The 19,673-nt window shown below is 44.5% G+C and overlaps 1 protein-coding gene across 5 annotated transcripts in view; it reads right to left on the bottom strand.

Annotated features, from left to right (window-relative positions):
• Positions 1 to 289: 289 nt before the first annotated feature.
• LYRM4 (LYR motif containing 4) overlaps positions 290 to 19,673 on the bottom strand; it is a 172,017-nt gene continuing 152,633 nt past the window's right edge. For 4 of the 5 annotated variants that reach the window (XR_009262823.1, XR_009262824.1, XM_058733133.1 and 1 more), the window contains one exon: positions 431 to 752. Coding sequence is in view for 3 of the 5 variants with exons in the window: in XM_058733133.1 (XP_058589116.1) it covers positions 684 to 752 (69 nt within the window). In the remaining 2 variants the exon portion in view is untranslated. Of the gene's footprint in view, positions 753 to 19,673 lie in introns of all 5 variants that reach the window. The other variant, XM_058733134.1, reaches the window with a different exon arrangement.

The raw sequence follows: 19,673 nt of genomic DNA, 5'->3' as shown, positions 1-19,673 counted from the left end.
GATTCTGCATTTGAAACAAGTTAGCAGGTGGGGCTGATGATGTCTTGTTTGCACGTGTGGGGCCACCTGTGGGCCACCTTTGCTGTTGCATCAGGCCCAGGTAAAAACCGCAGGATGCACTCTCCACTCCTTTGACCCTGTCCTACTCTCTGCTGCCCCCCCAAATCTTGGGTGCTGAGACTTCGACCTTCACTAAGGGAGGGCTCAGCTCAGGTTGGGACCCTCCCTCTGGGTCCCCACTGCCCTCTGCAGGACCTGCCTTGGCAGGAAAAAATGCATTCATCGTGAGGAGTGTATCTGGTGTCAGGTGACTTAGGCAGACAACTCTGTTTATTGTCAACCAAGAAACATAGTGTGGAGGTGCTCTATACAAGCAGGGATGAGATACAAAAAGGGGTGGGCAGAGGAGACACAATAATACACAGCAGTATTGGGAGCGAACTCCAGCTCTTCATTTGAACACTTGAACCAAGGAGGCAGCCATCCTTTTTCACTAAAGACTAAAGAAGAATGGAAACCAGACTCAGTTTATCAGCTCCTTACAGGGCGGGCAGAGCAAGAGGCTATTTTAAGCTGATGTAAGAAAGAGGCCACTTGTGGTCTGTTGGGAGCCCGCATCCCAAGCACAAAATGGATGCTGAAGGTGGGGTCCACAGCTGCCAGTGGCGGCTGGTCCTGGCTCCCTAGGTCCTGGGTTTCTCTTGATTTTCAATAATAAGCTTGTCGGTCGAATACAGTTGGCCAATGTGGACCTGAAAGCAAAGAAAGACTCCGTTAGTTGCGAAAAGTCAGAGCATTTCTAACCTTTTAAATGCCAACGTCTGCCACCAAAGGGCTGTTGCTTGTGGGAAACTGCATCGCGGGGCAAACTGTAGTCACTAGGTTGGCCTTCGCTAATTCCCTGCGTCCTTTGATTCCCACGTCCCTCACTGTGAGAACAAGTCGGAGATCCAGTCATTCGTTCTCACTTTAGAAATGGCATCAGCAGCCGTGGTCTGTTTTTCAGGCTGTCCTGAGCTGGCTGAGACCATCCACCAGGTTCCCTGGCTGGTGGCCAGAGGGAGAGCCACCCAGATGTGTGCACAGCAGCTCCTCACTGAACAGGACCCCCTTCCTTTAGAACCGGTTCTTCCATAAGGAAAGGCTTTCAGCATAACACAGAAATGTGTCGTGTCTTTGTTGGGCTAGAACAGGCGTTGCGTTAAGAGCACTGCCAGCAATATGACCGCCTGTCCCAGACGGGGCTGAGGACCATGGTCTGTGTTCTTTCACCTCTTGTCTCTTGTCTTTCCTGCCCTTTCTAAGGGTCCTCTTAAAGTGAGTGTTTCTGTTAATGCCCAGGTGTTCCCACTGTCCCAGGTAGATGCTGCAGCCGTAACTGGGGGCCACAGCAGATAACTAGTCCTTCCTTTGGAACAAAGGGTTTTCACGAGTTTTCTCCAAAAGCATTTCCTAAGTGATACTTTTCTTAGAAAATGGAGAATTGGTGCAGAAGGGATTTTAAAGTGATTGGCCACTATCTATGGGTAATTTGGGGTCTTTGCTGTCTGAGAAAATGAGGGAAACTCTCAATGGCTATAGCAGACACCTACAGCAGTCAGGGGTCAGAAGCTAGACCCTCATGTGGTTTTTTTCATCTTGCTTTAATATTCTATTTTATTTTATTTTTTTGAGTACAGTTGACACACAATCTTGCAGTTTCAAGTGTGCAACATAGTGATTCAACTTCTCTATATCTTATGCTGTGCCCACCACAAGTGTAGCTACCATCTGTTACCATGCAACACTAATTATATTTCCTACGCTGTGCCTCTTATGCCCATGACTTATTCACTCTGTAATGGGAAGCCCGTATCTCACACTGTCCTTCACACATTCTTCCCATCCCCTCCCCGACCAGCAACCATCTGTTTGTTCTCTGTATTTATAGGTCTGATTATGCTTTTTGTTGGTTTATTCATTTGTTTTGTTGTTGAGGCTCCACATAGAAGTGACATCAGTTGGTATTTGTCCTCCTCAGTCTGACTTATCCAACTCAGCATTATACCTTCTAGGTCCACCCATATTGTTGCGAATGGCAAGATGTCCTCCTTATTTATGGTTAAATACTCTATTGTCATTACTAAGGTACAGTGGTGGTTTCTCATCAATGACATCCCAACAGACCATCTGAATTTTCACATGCCATTGGTTATGTCTTGCGGAGAGATATCCTGATGGCCTTGGGAGCACCAGTAGCTCACAAGCATTGTGGTGCCAGAGGGAAGTGAAGGAAGATGTCAGAGCAGCCAAATTATTTAAAGAGAAAGCCAAAATATAAGAGTGGAGATTTCGGGGGATGAGGATGATTGTGTAGATATTTTAACTGCAAATGAATTCCTTCAACTGAAAAAAGGGAAAGAGGGGGTGGTGGTGGTGGTGGGGAATGAGTGCTCTGCATAGTTCCTAACAAAAGTCAGTGATGAGCTTTGCTCCTGTGTCTTCAGTCTCCCTTCCTCTTGTCCATATAAAGAACACATACAGCTTCTGATGCAAGAGGAAAGGGTGGGCCTGGGATTCTGTGGACCACACTCTGAATGACGCAGTCAATAAACCATCTTGAGGGGTGAGATTAGCTGGATGGGATTTCATGACGAATGGAGCACAGAGGCTGGTCTGGCCTCTCTTCTTGATGACCTGAGATAGCTGTGGGGTGAGTGGAAGCCATATTTACCCTACTCCAGATGGGAGGTAGAGAGGCATTCTCCACTCTGGCTGCTATATGGTTTTATTTTCATTTGCTAACCTCAACAGACAAATGGGCCACTATCAATGCTTTTTATTTTTATTTTTAAAGTTTATTTTTATTTATTTTGAGAGAGAGAGAACAAGCAGGGAAGGGGCTGAGAGAGAGAGGGAGATAGAATCCTAAGCAGGCTCCTTGCTCTCAGCACAGAGCCTGATGGAGGGCCTGAACTCAAAAACCATGAGATCATGACCTGAGCAAGCAAGGACCTTGACCAAAGTCAAGATTTAGATGGTTAACCAAATGAGCCAGCCAGGTGCCCCTCAATGCTTTTCAGAAGAAAGGCTAAAATACCAATTACTCAAAAAGGAAAAACAAAACAAAACAAAACATTTTTGGGGAATGTCTAATAAAAATAATTTTATATAACTGCTCAAATGATTCAGTTACCTGGGAACTTGTTTTATATTTAATTGATCTTGGGAGGGTTTACCAGGAACCCCTCTTAGAGAAGTGTCTACAATACCATGTTTCATGAATGCTTGGCTGAGTTTATCAGTGTTTTTTTCAGGGCTCTAGTGGCAGGCAGAAGTTATGATATGGCATAAGGAAGAACTCTTTCACAGAGCTGTCAGAAAATGGAATTGGCTGCCTTGGGAAGTGGTCAATTCTGTACAAGAAGGAGGAGGTGAGGATGGAGAAGGATTTATATGCTGGACAGAGGTGGAACCAGATGGGTTTCTTCCACCTCTCAGCCTCTGTGACTGCCATGCTTGTCTGGGTCTCCAGGACCCATCTCAGAGCTCCTGAGGGGCCCAGTGTTCAGCCATGTGTTCTGGTAACCTGGAAGAAAAGGTGGTCTTCTTGGTGGAGACTGAAGATCCAGGAGGACACTTATCATGCCACAGAATAAACACGTCTTCTCCCACACAACTCACTTTGTGGACACTGTGCTAACAGCCACCTTCTTGATGGATAGGCTATAACACCTGTTGTGTGGCCTTTCTCCTGTGTTCCTAACTAAGCCTCCAGGGACACAGTTAACATAGTATTGGTTCTCCTCGCCCCCCAACCTAAAGGATGGCACCTTTGGGGGACAGGTGTTCTCTTGAAAGAAATGCAGCTGTGGTATGGGGTGGCCTAGTTGTAATCAACTTTGCATAAAAGGCTCCAAAGAAAACTGCAGAATGAAGAGTGAGGGGCGATCCAAAGAGCTCAGGTTTTAGGGATCTTGAATCAAAGCAAACCTTCAAATATGTCCCATTTTGAAAGAAGTATGAATTAGATTTTAAAAACTCCATCTAGGGGCGCCTGGGTGGCGCAGTTGGTTAAGCGTCCGACTTCAGCCAGGTCACGATCTCGCGGTCCGTGAGTTCGAGCCCCGCGTCAGGCTCTGGGCTGATGGCTCGGAGCCTGGAGCCTGTTTCCGATTCTGTGTCTCCCTCTCTCTCTGCCCCTCCCCCGTTCATGCTCTGTCTCTCTCTGTCCCAAAAATAAATTAAAAACAACAACAACAACAAAAAAACCAACTCCATCCATGGGAATGCAAGCTGGTGCAGCCACTCTGGAAAGCAGTATGGAGATTCCTCAAAAAACTAAAAATAGAATTACCCTACGACCCAGCAATTGCACTATCAGGCATTTATCCACAGGATACAGGTGTGCTGTTTCGAAGGGGCACATGCACCCCCATGTTTACAGCAGCACTATCAACGATAGCCAAAGTATGGAAAGAGCCCAAATGTCCATCGATGGATGAATGGATAAAGAAGATGTGGTATATATATACAATGGAGTATTACTCAGCAATCACAAAGAATGAAATCTTGCCATTTGCAACTACGTGGATGGAACTGGAGGGTATTATGCTAAGCGGAATTAGTCAGAGAAAGACAAAAATCATATGACTTCACTCCTATGAGGCCTTTAAGAGACAAAACAGATGAACATAAGGGAAGGGAAACAAAAATAATATAAAAACAGGGAAGGGGACAAAACAGAAGACTCATAAATATGGAGAACAAACTGAAGGTTACTGGAGGGGTTGTGGGAGGGGGGGTGGGCTAAATGGGTAAGGAGCACTAAGGAATCTACTCCTGAAATCACTGTTGCACTATATGCTAACTAATTTGGAAGTAAATTAAAAAACATAAAAAAATTAAAAAAAAAAAAACCTCCATCCAGATACAACACTTTCATGGCTTTTGCGGGGGTGGAAGAAAGAAATCAGATCTTATAATCAATGACGTTAAGAAACCATAACAATTAGTATCTTTTCATCTGTCCAGGCTCCCTTGGTCTGAGAGTCACAGTTGTCTGGTATCTGCCCACCTTCCTACGTACCACTGAGCCTCTCATGGACTGCCATGACACTTTGGGTTTTCCAAATCACTTTGGGTCTTTGCTCAGACTCCTCCACCAACAAAGGTTTGTTCCATGTCCACCATACAAAACCCTACCCCCCACCCCCCCGCCCCTGCCACACACACACACACACTTTGTGCAAATGGTTGAAGCTTTCCTGGGTCGCCTCTGCAGAAGGGGCTCACTCTCTCTCCTGGGAACATTCACTACATGTATCTGTATACCTGTATCAGTTCCTCTGCATGAATATCAATGACTAATGGGGAGAAAGGAGGGTCTGACGTTCTACTTGCTCTGACTTAGCTGCCTTCACAGCATGGTTTAGGACAGTGCGAAGCACGTAGAAGTGCTCGGTAAGTACTCAGCAACTAAAAATACCAATGTCTAGTATCCCTGGTTATAACCAAAGCTCTGTGTCCACCAATTCTGAAACCCAGATCTGTAAGTAATTATTGCAGTGCTTTGGTGGCGAGCTACCCAAGGAATTATGGAACTGATAAAGGCAAGTCAATAAAAATCGCAATAGGATCATTTTATTGTAACAAGAATGCTCTACTCACTGTTAAGCAAAATCAAATGATTTAAATTTGGCCCAGTAGAAACTTTAAAGCTATAATCCAGGGCTATAAGGGATTAACCCAGAGCAATTACAGAAGATGTAAGAGAAATATTCAGTTCACACAGGGAGGAAATATTAAAAAGTTATCTCAATGAGAGCTATAGAGGGGAGGCAATAAATGTTTGTGTAACAGTTCTGTTGTATTTATTTGGGCTACACAATGTGTTAGCACACATGTGGGGCCAGCCCCCCATGGGATGGATGCTGTGGTGCTAATGACAGAGCATGTTGCTTCTGAGCTGCAGGTGAGAGGAACCGGTCAATGAAGTGAGGAAGTGCAGTTACCAGCTTCAATTTACAGCCCTTCCAGAAGCCCCGATGGGCTCAGCCAGCCACATATGACTATTACCATGCATAAATTGGTCATTAAAGCTGATCACACTTCTATTCTATAAACTTTAGGAGTTGGCATTAGAGTCCATTAGAAAAATACACAGATTACTCAGCTGCAAGTAGATGGGATGGCTGGATGGCCTAGAAACACTTATGAGCTCTGAGACTCATTAGGCAAATAACCTGCTGGGGAGGAAGAAGGAGGATCCAAGAAAAGAAAATTGAGTACAGCGTTTCAGGTCTTCATTGCTTACTCATCTGAAGCAATGCACTGTCTCCCGTGCAACACATCTCAATCTGATTTAGACTCAGAGGAGCTGGGCTCAATCACCAGGGATGGGGGCGGTGGGGAGGCTGAAATGGGGCCTCTGCTACTTCCTGCCTGTTTCACACAGTTGTTATGAGAATCAAATGGGATACAAGACTTGAAGGAAATGTACCAGTTGTCCCAGATACTTCCTAGGGCCTCAATTATATTAACTGTCTTCATGTTGTTGAGAGGATTAAATAAGAACAGTACCAGGCATGTAGTAAGGGCTTGTAAATATCACTTACGTGCATGGCCTGTCTGCTGTCGAGAGGAATACCACAGGGTGTCAGATCCTGACCTCAAAGATGTTTTCTCAGAGTCTCCTCACCCTCTGGGTGTAAAAGTCTATGACTCTGTAGTTGTTAAACCCACCCACACTGTGGAGAGGGTGTCAGTGATGTCTGACACCACCTCCTGCTTTTGAACTTGAGCTTCTTGGGCTGGACTTGAGGACTCATTGGTTTTCCTCATCTCTGCTCTGGGGCACAGCTTCCTGACCAGTAGGACCATGATGCTTCCAGCTGGTCAGGGCAGTCTGGCGTGAGAAGGAGGTGCCCTGGGCACTGAAAAGTTTTGGGAGAGATGGTGACACACCTGGCTCTGCTGGAGAAGCCAAGGGGTGGGCTGTCCCTGCTCTCTTCCCTTTCTGAGGGTGGTAAAACCACCCAGGCAGGGATGGTTCCCTGTACAACGGGGGGTCGGGAACAGGGACAAATCTTACCTCTGGCATTGTAGTGACTACACTATTACTACTATTATTATCATCATTTTTAAAATTATTAGTTTAAATGTTTATTTATTTTTGAGACAGAGAGAGTTCTACTGAGTGTTGAGTGGGGAAGGGTCAGAGAGAGAGGGAGACACAGAATCCGAAACAGGCTCTAGGCTGCAAGCTGTCAGCACAGAGCCCGACATGGGGCTTGAACTCACGAACCATGAGATCATGACCTGAGCTGAAGTTGGATGCCCAACCGACTGAGCCACCCAGGCGCCCCTACTACACTATTAGTATTAATGATGATAATGTTATTACTACTAAAAAATAAAAATGATAATGATGATGAGATGTAACAGTCACAATTTAATGAGCATTTACTGTGTGCCATGCACTGTTCTAAGCATTCAATTAATTAAATCAATTAGGAATTCTTCCTATTTCACAACAACTTTATGAGGAAGATGCCATTATTATCATCAATTTACAGGCTTTTTATAGGCAAACGCCATCTTTGGTATTTAATTTCCACATTTGGAAGGAGTATAATTGCTTAGATGGGCACGTCCTTCCATTTCACATATAAAAAGCCAGAATATGATGAGAAAAGACAGTAACAACAGTTACAACAACAAAAATAACACATCTAGACATAACCTTAAAAATAAATGTATAAGGCTTTAAGAAAGAAAACTATAAAACTTAAAAATAGAAAATGAGTTTGAATAAAATAAGATATACCATGTTCATGGAAAGACTGAATCATATAAAAATGTCAATCTTTTGCCAAATTAATTAATGTGTAACATGATAATGAAAATCTCAATGGGGTTTTTTGAGATACATGAGGAAATGACTTTAGTGTTTACTTGAATGAATACATGTCAAGAATAAGAAAGAACATGAGGAAGATATTAAAGCATTTCTGAGAAACAACTGAAACTGTTGGTACTAGCCCAAGGAGAGAGAAATGAACAGAGTAAGAGTTAGAAGCAGGTCCTATCAAATGGAAGTAGTTACTAAATAAAATCATACTCATGGGGTTTTGGGGCTTAGCTTGAAGAGGATGTGGTAGCTAAATATTTCTTTTAAGTCCCTTATTGATCTTCATGTAAATGGTGTGTTCTCCTCCATAATGTATTTATGCTCATTTTATAAAAATGTTTTCCCAAGTTGTCAAATAATGCTGGTCCTTTGAGAAAATGCACTTAACTAACCTTGTGCCTTTGAGTGCCTCCTGACACACCCAGTCGAGAGGCATATTTTTAAGGTACTGAAATTTCCTAAGATAGTTGGAAGGTCCCCCCAAACCTCTGAGCCACCAATATAAATGAATCTTTGGTAGGAGAATTTCAGCTTCTGGTCTCCTGTCAGACCATACGTTCTGCTGACTGTTGCCTGCTTGCCCTGTGGAAGGCGGACAGGACATTTGCACCCCTCCTCTGACCTTTGATGATGTCAGACAGCTTTCCATGCTGCCTGAAACTTGTTCAGCAAATCTCTCTAGTGAGCATGGAGAGTAGCTGCCACAGCTTTGCCACAGTCAAGGCAACTGTGATAACAACCATTTTTCAAATATACCATTTTTATCATACTAGTTTCCTAATAACTTCTTAATGAAGCAAAGTGAAATGGGGATACATGAAATTATAATTTTTTCAGTTTTTTCTGTTTAGCAGTAAGAGGCATTATGAAATCCAAACTTACGAATATAGGTCACATGGTCTTCCTCTAAAAACAGCTCTTTATGCATATGCTTTTTCTTTCTAGAATTCAGCAGCCTAAGATGTTTTTCAAACTGGTTACGTGTAGTATCCTAATATTATTGCTTTTGAATTTGCTATCATTTTTATGAAATGGAAGAATGCCTGAAGAATTCAAACTGGATCTCTGTAAATTCAGTCCACAACTGAATGTACAACAGAGAAAGAAGATTAGTCCAAAAAATCCACAGGTGGATCTTCTTGTGTTCCCTCTCTCTCCACCCATGCTCCATCTCCATTCAACTCTGTGAGCCTTGAATTTTGGATACTGGTTATTCCTAATGTGGAGGGTGGTGGTGAGGAACTGACCTTTTATCTTCTCTAATATTCCCAGCAGAGTGGTGAACAAAGTCATATCTCTTCTCTAAATTCCATGTCACAGTTAATGCGTTTCATCCTCGCTTCTGGGGACAAGAGACACCCCAGATGCAGGAGTGTGTCTGCTCATCAGCATGACCAGATGCCCGGCTTATGCGATTTTCCCAGCGTGATTATTAATAGAGCCTTCTTTCACTCTCAAGGGTCTCCATTTGTGATGATGAATTATATGGTCGTCCTATGTCTTATCTATTGTCAGAATTCTAGGCCATCTCATTGTTTTTCTGCATGTCTGATGTTCAGTTAAAAATTTTTTAAAAAGCCCACCAAGGGACAGCCTCTTTCTTTTGTATCCCAGGCCATCAGAATAAAAGAAATCAAACTATTGTAATGGGGCTCAGAAAACTCTGGTCTCAAAGAGCCTGAAGTCATGGGCAGCCAGCAGGGGTTCCCAACTCAACAAGCATGCTGTCCCCTCTGCAGGAGTGAGTCCTTTTTTTGAACAAATATACATGTAAGGCAGTGGTTGCTAACATGACTGGGCCTCAGATCTACAGGGCTAGCTTTCAAGGATATACAGGGCTGGGTCCCACTCAAGGAGGTTCTCATTAGGGAGGTGGGGGAGGGTTTGTGTATGGCACTGTTCTCTTGCTTCTGATTGGCACCCCTGAGTGAAGAAGAAGCACACATATAAGAGGATTTATTATTAATATTTTTAAATTATCAGTTTTTTTCCCCCTAGTGGGTGAATACTTTTCCAAAAAACAAACAAAAACCCCGGTTGATATTTACCCACCAGGTGCTCTTTGGGCATAGTCTTTCTAGAAGGTACAGCCATGGACTACAAGACCAGGTTGGGGCAGGGAGGGGTCTTTGTACTTCAGTATCATTCTAGAATGCCACACTTTTTTTAAAAAATAATTTTTTAATGTTTATTTTTCAGAGAGAGAGAGACAGAGCGCAAGTGGGGGAGGGGCAGAGAGATAGGGAGACACAGAATCAGAAGCAGGCTCTAGGCTCTGAGCTGTCAGCACAGAGCCCAATGTGGGGCTCGAACCCACCAACCGCAAGGTTGTGACCTGAGCTGAAGTGGGACGCTTAACCTACTGAGCCATCCAGGTGCCCCTGTTTTTTTTTTTTTTTAATTTTTAAAAAAATGTTTATTTATTTTTGACAGAGAGAGAGAAAAAAAGTGCATGCGAGTGGGTAAGGGGCAGAGAGAGGGAGACACAGAATCTGAAGCAGGCTCCAGGCTCTGGGCTGTCAGCAGCAAATCTGATGCAGGGACCGAACTCATGAACAGTGAGATCATGACCCGAGCTGAAGTTGAACACTTAACCGACTGAGCCACCCAGGCGCCCCTAGGATACCACACTGTTAATGAAGGCCAGCGAATCCTTCTACATCTGTTCTTTAGAGGTACTGGGTGTTTGAGGATGATTCCTACCTGTTAGTCTGAACCATTGCATGGGGTGAGCAGATGGTTACAAACAGGAGACAGGCCTATCATATCCAGATATTCACCCGTACCTGCCCCTGCAGCAGAGCTGACCATGTGGGGACACTGGATACAAATGCTCTGCTAGCCGCTGAGGAGTGTTCCAGAGGCGGGGGTGAAGCATTGCACATCTGTGAGATGAAAGCACCCACATGGCAAGCACACCATGTTGCACGTCAGCACCCTGGCAGCCAGTCACCGAGCCCTTCTTGGAACTGGGCAGAACTCAGGACCCAAACATCACGTCAGAGTGAAACCTGGCACTTCCCTGGGATGGTGACAGAGCCCAGGCAAACTGCCAGAGGTGCTGGTCTTCCTGCGTTGAGCTCAGCTGCACCTCAGCCCCCTGAACTCAGTGCTTCAGGTCACCAAAACCATAGCAGCAAGGCCAGTATCCCGGCACCACTTTAATTAGTGACAAGGTGATGCAAGTGACTAGGCTCACAATTCCTGGGACGGTGCTGGGACCAGCAAGTTCTTGACGGTGTGCTTATCACTTGTTTGAGGACTATGCTTGATGCTTTGTGGGGGTGATCAGGTGCTATTTTATCCCTTTGGGGACACCCTTTGTCAGGGGCAGCTTGATTCAATTCTGATTTTACATTTTCTTTAAGCAAATATAACTGAAAAGTGAAGGGTGGCCAAAAAAACAAAAAACAAAAAAAAGAGAAAAAGACAAATACAGAGTTAGATGATTACCCACCACTTCGGACAATTATTTCTAGAGACTTGTGGATTGACTGTATTTCACTTGGTTTGGCTCTGTCTCGCTCATCGGATGGCTGATGGCATCATACTTGGTCAGTGGTACAGAGCAGGGTCACTTACACAACTTGGTTTGATTTTACAGGTTCTTCACTTTGTGAGCTTCCAGGTTTGGGGGACAGCATTATTTGAGGCACCTGTCACTGTAAACAGATTCACAATTTCCAGGGCAATGAACACAGCAGATCCAAAGTCGAGGTCATAAAGAAAAGGCACTTAATGCTGAAGTTTCCAGAGTATGAGCCAGAAGGTGCACTTGTTCTTTTTTTAAAATTCAGGCTTGTGAAATGTGTTGATTTACCGGCTTCTTGTAAACACAGGGTAAGTCTGGGGCACCTGGGTGGCTCAGCTGGTTGAGTGTCCAACTTCAGCTCAGGTCGTGATCTCACGGTTGGTAAGTTCTAGCGCCCACGTCGGACTTGCTGCTGTCAATGCAGAGCTGGCTTCAGATCTTCTGCCCTCTCTCTCTGCCCCTCCCCGACTTGTGCGTATGTGTGCTCTCTCTCTCTCAAAAATAAATAAAACTTAAAAACAAAACACACACAAAAAAACAGGATAAGTTTGATGCCTTTTGGTGTTAAGAAGTCAGGAATGATCAAGTGTCCCCACTGAGACAATGTGCATTCCCTCCCCTGCTGTGCTCATACCTCTCACGGACCCAGGTTTGCCAGAACAGTTTCTCTGCAACAATGCCACCAGCAGCTTCTGATGGAATGCCATGGCAGTTGCCTTACCTCCACCTCATCAACTGAAGCCCGGCTCACACAAGAAATGGTGGGAGACAATAGATACAAACATGAAGTCAAAGTCCACACTTTTTTCTACAACTTGCCTTTTTTCAAGCTTGGCATCATTCCATGTCAGGACACAGATCTACTTCTTTCTTTCAAACAGCTGCTTTGCATTCCTTTGCGCCCATCCCTGTGGGGACGTGCCACATCAGATCCAGGGACATTAGAACACATGGTCAATAGCATCTTACTTTCCCAGGGCTTAGGGACCTTCTGGGAATGATATTAAACCTTAAGCAACACTGGGGTCAGACATATATTGATACATTTGCTTAGCTGGCTCTCTTCTGTCTTTTCCCCATCCAGAAGTCAGGTTGAAAAGTGCACCATAACGGACATGAGAGAAAAACACCAGCGTGAACTAAATACCTCAGAGGCAGTGTTGGGTCCAGATGCTCTAAGAAGCTGTGCTTGCCTGGCCTCTAACCCAGCATTCACTCGCTTCCCCATCCACCCCAGCTTCTCCTGAAGCCCAATAGCTGTGCTCCTGGAAGGCCCCTGAAAGCTGGTTGAGGAAAGCTGGGGGTGGGAGGAACTGGGACAAAGGACATCAGCAGTGATGGGTAGTAAGGGATGGGCAGTCAGTGGATGGCACCTCTCTGCTTAATATGGCTCACGTCTACAGATCCTAATCCTGAACCCAGTTACCAGCTTCCACAGGACCCCCAAATTGGTAGGGTTCAGGAGACACGTATACATCAGGACTCTTGGGCATTCTCAATAGTGTCTGGGGGAGGGGGACTGCTAGGAAACACATAGTCTCTGTTGGCCAGGGGACAGGGCAAAGCTGATAGTCAGCCAGTATATACCAGACTGGTTAAAATGTTGAATGACTTCTGCACTGTTGGTAAATGACTGCTGCTCAGGGACTCTCCCTCCTCCACGATGTCTGGACCTCACACTTAGAGTCCTCCTTCCCTCCCGCCTCCTACCTCCAGGATGGAATGCTTGCACCTCACACTCAGGGTCCTTGTCTGGCTCGGTGCATTGCTGCCCTGCTCCGGCTTGGGCCAGCTTTCATTATGACAGGTCAAGGCCTATGCCATACTGGCGGTTAAACACTGAATATCACCTATAGGGTAGGGACTTTGGAGAGTAATTTGGACCATTACTGAAAAGGTATGCATAGTAAGCACAGGCCACTTCTGATCATAAGAATCACATTTTCTTGTTTCTTCTTAGCATTCTGCAAGGGAGGAGTGTATCTTCCTCCAGGAAGTTATTCTGGGTGAGGGAGAAAGGGAAGGCCAGAAGCTAGAGCCTGAAATGACATCATGAGACAGGAGGCTGGAGCTTCTCTTTTGGTGTCAGGCCAGTGTGGTGGCTCCTTGGTATTCCTCAGCACTCACAGGGTCAAGGAGAGGACAGGAGGGCTGTGTGTCTTACCAAGCCCACCTCCCTGATCTTTGGGGCTCTAGAAGGACACAGGGGATTTGTCCTCTGCTTACATAGCCTCTGTGCTGTTCCTGAAGCCCAGTTACTGACTGTACCTTCCAATGAAAAACCCAGGAAGCCAAGAATTGACACCAGAAGGGCTCTACCGAGCCTCAAACAGAAGCACCAATGCTAACATGAGCACATCTTTTCTTTGATTCTGTGGCTGTGCCCACTACTGCTCTCTACCATGTGGCTGACAGTCTAGATTTCTGAGGCTTGCCACAGATGGATGTGCCCTGGTGGAGGAAACAACCAGTCCCTAGATAACCTGTTGAGGGAATCAGCATCAAGAAATCCACTGCAGTTTGTCTCCCCGACAGGGGGAAAGAATCAGGCCTCTGAATCACAAGCTGCAGACACCCTGCCAGCATTCAGTGGTGGCCAGGACACGTGGCTGTCCTGCTCCAGAGCAGGGCAGGCTGCAGTGGCCAGATTTCCTGGGTTTCAGGGTGTCGCAGCAAGACCACCCTCTGCCTGCCCCATCTCTGTGCCCTCCTGGCTTCCCTGAGAAAGAGACAACCCAGAGGAGCTCCCTGTAGCCTCCTTCTGCCTACCCAGAGCAAATGGCTGCAGTGGGAGGTTCTGCATGCAAATAGTGGTTTTTTCCCTTTCACGATATGGACTTCCTTTGAATGTGCTCATTGTCTGGACTTTAAGCTGTATTACAAACCTGTAATCATCAAGACAGTATGGTACTGGCACAAGAACAGACACTCAGATCAATGGAACAGAATAGAGAACCCAGAAATGAACCCATAAACATATGGCCAACTAATCTTTGACAAAGCAGGAAAGAATATCTGAAGGAATAAAGACAGTCTCTTCAGCAAGTGGTGCCAGGAAAACTGGACAGCGACATGTGGAAAAATGAACCTGGACCACTTTCTTATACCATACACAAAAATAAACTCAAAATGGATGAAAGACCTAAAGGTAAGACAGGAAGCCATCAAAATCCTCGAGGAGAAAGCAGGCAAAAATCTCTTTGATCTTGCCCGCAGCAACTTCTTACTCAACATGCCTCTGGAGGAAAGGGAAACAAAAGCAAAAATGAACTACTGGGACCTCATCAAAATAAAAAGCTTCTGCACAGTGAAGGAAACAATCAGCAAAACTAAAAGGCAACTGACAGAATGGGAGAAGATATTTGCAAATGACATATCAGATAAACGGTGAGTATAGTGTATAGAGAACTTATCAAACTCAACACCCAAAAAACAAATAATCCAGTGAAGAAATGGGCAAGAGACATGAATAGACACTTCTCCAAAGAAGACATCTGGATGGCCAACCGACACATGAAAAAATGCTCAACATCACTCATCATGAGGGAAATACAAATCAAAACCACAATGAGATACCACCTCACACCTGTCAGAATGGCTAACATCAACAACTCAGGCAACAACAGATGTTGGCGAGGACGTGGAGAAAGAGGATCACTTTTGCACTGCTGGTGGGAATGCAAACTGGTGCAGCCACTCTGGAAAACAGTATGGAGGTTCCTCAAAAAATTAAAAATAGAACTACCCTACGATCCAGCAATTGTACTACTAGGTATTTATCCAAGTGTTACAGGTGTACTGCTTCGAAGGGGCATATGCACCCCCATGTTTATAGCAGCACTATCAACAACAGCCAAAGTATGGAAAGAGCCCAAATGTTCATCAATGGATGAATGGATAAAGAAAATGTGGTATATATATACAATGGAGTATTACTTGGCAGTCAAAATAACAAAATCTTTCCATTCACAACTACATGGATGGAACTAGAGGGGGGTATTATGCTTAGTGAAATTAGTCAGAGAAAGACAAATATCATATGACTTCACTCATATGAGGCCTTTAAGAGACAAAACAGATGAACATAAGGGAAGGGAAACAAAAATAATATAAAAACAGGGAGGGGGACAAAAACATAAGAGACTCAAATATGGAGAACAAACAGAGGGTTACTGGAGGGGTTGTGGGAGGAGGATGGGCTAAATGGGTAAGAGGCATTAAGGAATCTACTCCTGAAATCACTATTGCATTATATGCTAACTTAGATGCAAATTAAAAAAAAATGAATTAAATAAAAACTTTTAAAAAACGTGCTCATTGTCAACTGCTAGGGGGAAAGTGCAGGGAAATGGATCTTCCTGCCCCAACTTTCTGCCACAGCTAATTTGAAAAAGGGCCCGTGACCATTTTCTTTTGTGAGGGCAACTGTGACCCAGTCTTTTCTTCATTTTCACTTTGCTTCAATGAAATCGTACTACGCCATTTCGTGAAGACTGGGACAGCTTCAGGGGCGCCTGGGTGGCTCAGGCCAGTTGAGCTGACTCAGGTCATGATCTCATGGTTTCATGAGCTCGAGCCCCTCATTGGACTCCGTCCTGATGGTGTGGAGCCTGCTTGGGATTCTCAATCACTCTCTGTCCCTCCCCAACTCGCTCTCTCTCAAAATAAACTAAAAAAAAAAAATATTGAAAAAAAAATGAGACAGCCTCAGACGCTGCATGTAATAATTATGGTGACAGCTAATATCTGTCTAGTACTTTACAGTTTGCAAGGTATCTGTACACTTCATTGGCTCATCTGATCCTCATATATAGAGCAGATGTCATTGTCTCTGTTTTAAAGAGATCCAGGGTTGAAAGGGTAAACCTAATTTACTCAACATCACAGGGTTAATTCTTATTACTCTGAGTTTTACCAAAGCTCTACATTCTAATCCTTTAAATCTCAGTGTATTCCGTGAGTACAGTGTTTTTTTTTAACAGTATTAAATTAAAAAAAAAAATCAACCATAATCCCACCACCCCAAAATCACCTTTATTTTTATTTCTGCATACCCCTTTTGTCATGTTTATATGTGAAAAACTAAAAGTCACTGTTTCCATACTGTTACAGGAGTATACTCTTTGGAGTTACTACTCCAGAATCTGGACAGCAGACACTTGCCCCTGTGTTTCTACATGGTCTTCACAACTGTGCTTTGTGAACAGTGCATTTCAGCACATCTTGTGTCGGCCTCACTTCCAGTAGCTCAGCTGAAAACATGATCGATTCTAGGATAAAGGTCTTTAACTTCCCCCTACCTCCTTTTTAAAATTTTTGGAGAAACGACTTTTTTCCTAGAAAATATATTATTGCTTTTATGAGTCTTGGGTCTTTTGCCTCTTTTTTGTTCCTACTCTTTCCTCCCCCGACCTGCATCTGATTGGGCTAAAAATAAGACTTTAGAAACATTCAGAAACATGTGTCCCTCATGGATGGGATCCCTGAGAGAATTCTCTCAGTTCAGGGAAATGGGGATGCACTTTAAATCACTACCATGACTGCCTGAAGACAGTTATTTAGTGAAGAATACACTTCCCTGGAGGTTGGGATCCCTGTGCCTCCGTGCTCCTCCCTGTCTGCCCCCTCCCCCCCGTCCCTGTCCTAGCCCAGCTCCCCCCAACAGAAGGACACGGCCTCCTGTGCTGGCAAAGTTTCTCAAACTTGAGTGTGTGTGAGTTTACCAGAGGGCTCTTTGCCAGGCTCCAGAGATTATGAGTGAGCAGATCTGGGATGAGGCTCGGACCATGTTTGGAAAAGTGTTCTGTGGACTCAGGGCCTTCTGTTCTGTTGCAGCACCAGTTACGCTGCACTGCCTTTGTATTTTGTATAGTTTATGTGTTGTTTGTCTCTGACGCAGGGCTCTGTCTGTTTCATGTCCCCTGCACCCTGCACTGCTGTGTTACCTTCCTTCCCACCGCCCCAAGGGAGCTATATTCTCATAAGAGCCTGGAAGCTAGACCTGATCACATGAGGCCTGTGGGATACCTTCCGTGTCCCTGCTGATATGGTTGGCAGAGACACGGAAGAAGTAAGGCTGGGACCCTTGTCCCACTTCAGTCCACCCCATACAGCTGCTAAAATCATCTCTCTCTGATATGAAGGCTTGGTATGCAAACCTCTGTGGTTTCTTTACTCACTCCTGTTGAATCCTCACCCCCTGGCTCAGCTCTAGGACCTCTACCAACTCCTCTCCCTTCAGAGCAACTGAGAGTACCCAATCAGTTGCTTTTGTTGCCTGAACATGGAACCTTGGGTCTCTGCAGGTGGGGTCTGAGCCCACGAACCAGTCTGGGTGTCGGTATCCTCATTAGCCATACCCAGTGCTTAGCAATCTCTATTGAATGAATGAATCCCAGAAGGAGGCGCCTGTCCAAGGTCTCAGGCAAGCCCTGCAGAAGAGAAGAAACTGGTACTAAGTGTGGTCACCAGCAAAAGCCAAGTCTGGCAGAGGAAGCCTTCTTCCTTAGGCAGCCCCTCTTGGGAGCACGTGGTTTATGAATAAGATGTTTCAGTTATATTCATCTCGACTAGAGAAACTTCACCATCTGAGGTAGTCAGTTGTTATTTTAGAAAGAGTATAACTTGAAGGCTTTGGTGATGGTCCAGTGATAAAAGCTGTGCTCCAGATTTTCATTTTAGCCTTGAGTCCCAAATGTGACCTGCTAGAAGTATCTTTTCCTTCGGATTGACTTCTGATTTGTGTTTTGGTTCAAGTACAGTGGATGACGCATTTCTGTCATCAAGATAAAAGGGATCCTGGGGCGCCTGGGTGGCTCAGTCAGTTAAGTGTCCGACTCCTGATTCCAGCTCAGGTCATGGTCTCAAGGTTCATGAGATTGAGCCCCACATCAGTCTCTGAGCTGACAGAGCAGAGCCTGCTTGGGATTCTCTCTCCCTATCTGCCCCTCCCCTGCTTGCATGCTTGTTCTTCCAAAATAAATAAACATGAAATAAAATAAAAGAGCTAACATTAAGAAAAAAGAGATGGAGGGACCCTGACACTGGATTCAACCCTGATGACATGGCCCAGCCAGTGGGACAAGCCTCTCTTTTTGAGTAGTTTGCATGAAGACCTCACCTTTCTTCTTTCCTTTCCACCCAGTGTCAGAGTGATGTGTCCCTGTCATTTAGCTTAGGGAACCTATTATAGAAAACTGGAGACTTTATCACAAATTTGACCTTTTCAGATTTCCTTTATTTTTTGATAGAAATACCCCACACTCCTGTAACGAACAATGAAAGAAAACTGAGGGCTGTGAGAACACAAGGAAGAAAGTGATAAAAGCTGACTATGTCCTTAGCCATTTGGTAGTGAACCCGACATAGCTGGGCCACTAGCACTAACTCATTATAATGTTCAGGGTAAATGGAGACAAATCCTCTGAGACCACGGGGAGATTAGCAGTGTAGCTTCTATAAACGCTCAGCTATTTGAAGAATGTAAACAGGCAGATATGGCCAAGGGAAATGTATAAAAAAAGCACAGTGCAGAATGATTTTGTGCAGCAATTCCACTCCTGGGCATATGTGTAAGAAAAATGAGAACATATGTCTACATGAAAAGGTGTACAAGAATGTGTATAGCAGCAGTATTCACAATTGCAAAAAGAGGGAGACAACCTATCAACCGATGAACAGATAAACAAAATGTCGTGTATCCAAACAATGGACCTGTGTAATGGGATATTATCTGCCCATAAAAAGGACTAAAGCATTGATACAAGCTGCAACATGGAGGACTCGTGAAAAGATGACACTAAACGAAAGTAGTCAGATACATAAAGCCACATATTCTATGATTCCATATATATGAAACGTCCAGAAGAGGGAACTCCATAGAGACAGAAAGTAGATTAGTGGTTGTCAAGGGCTGGGGGAGAGTGGGTGAACAGGAGAGAATGTAGAGTGACTCCCTGTGGGTATGGGGTTTCTTTTTGGGGTGCTGAAATGTTCTAAATGGGATCATGGTGATGGATGTTTATGTAACTCTTAATATACAAAAACCACTGAATTGTATAGATGAATTCAAATAGGTGAATCACGTGGTATATGAATCTCAATAAATATGTTAAGAGATGTTGAAAAAGACATTAAAGATTTTGTGTTTATAACCTCAATACTGTCTATACTTGGCCGTGTGGCTATTTAGCACTTGAACTATGGCTACTCCAAACTGAGATGTTCTGTAAGTATGAAACACACACTGTG

The sequence above is a fragment of the Neofelis nebulosa genome, chromosome 6 (genome assembly GCF_028018385.1).
Source record: "Neofelis nebulosa isolate mNeoNeb1 chromosome 6, mNeoNeb1.pri, whole genome shotgun sequence".
NCBI classification, from domain to species: Eukaryota; Metazoa; Chordata; class Mammalia; order Carnivora; family Felidae; genus Neofelis; species Neofelis nebulosa.
Note: the sequence above shows the minus strand (reverse complement) of the source record. Positions and strands in the feature narration are given on the sequence as shown.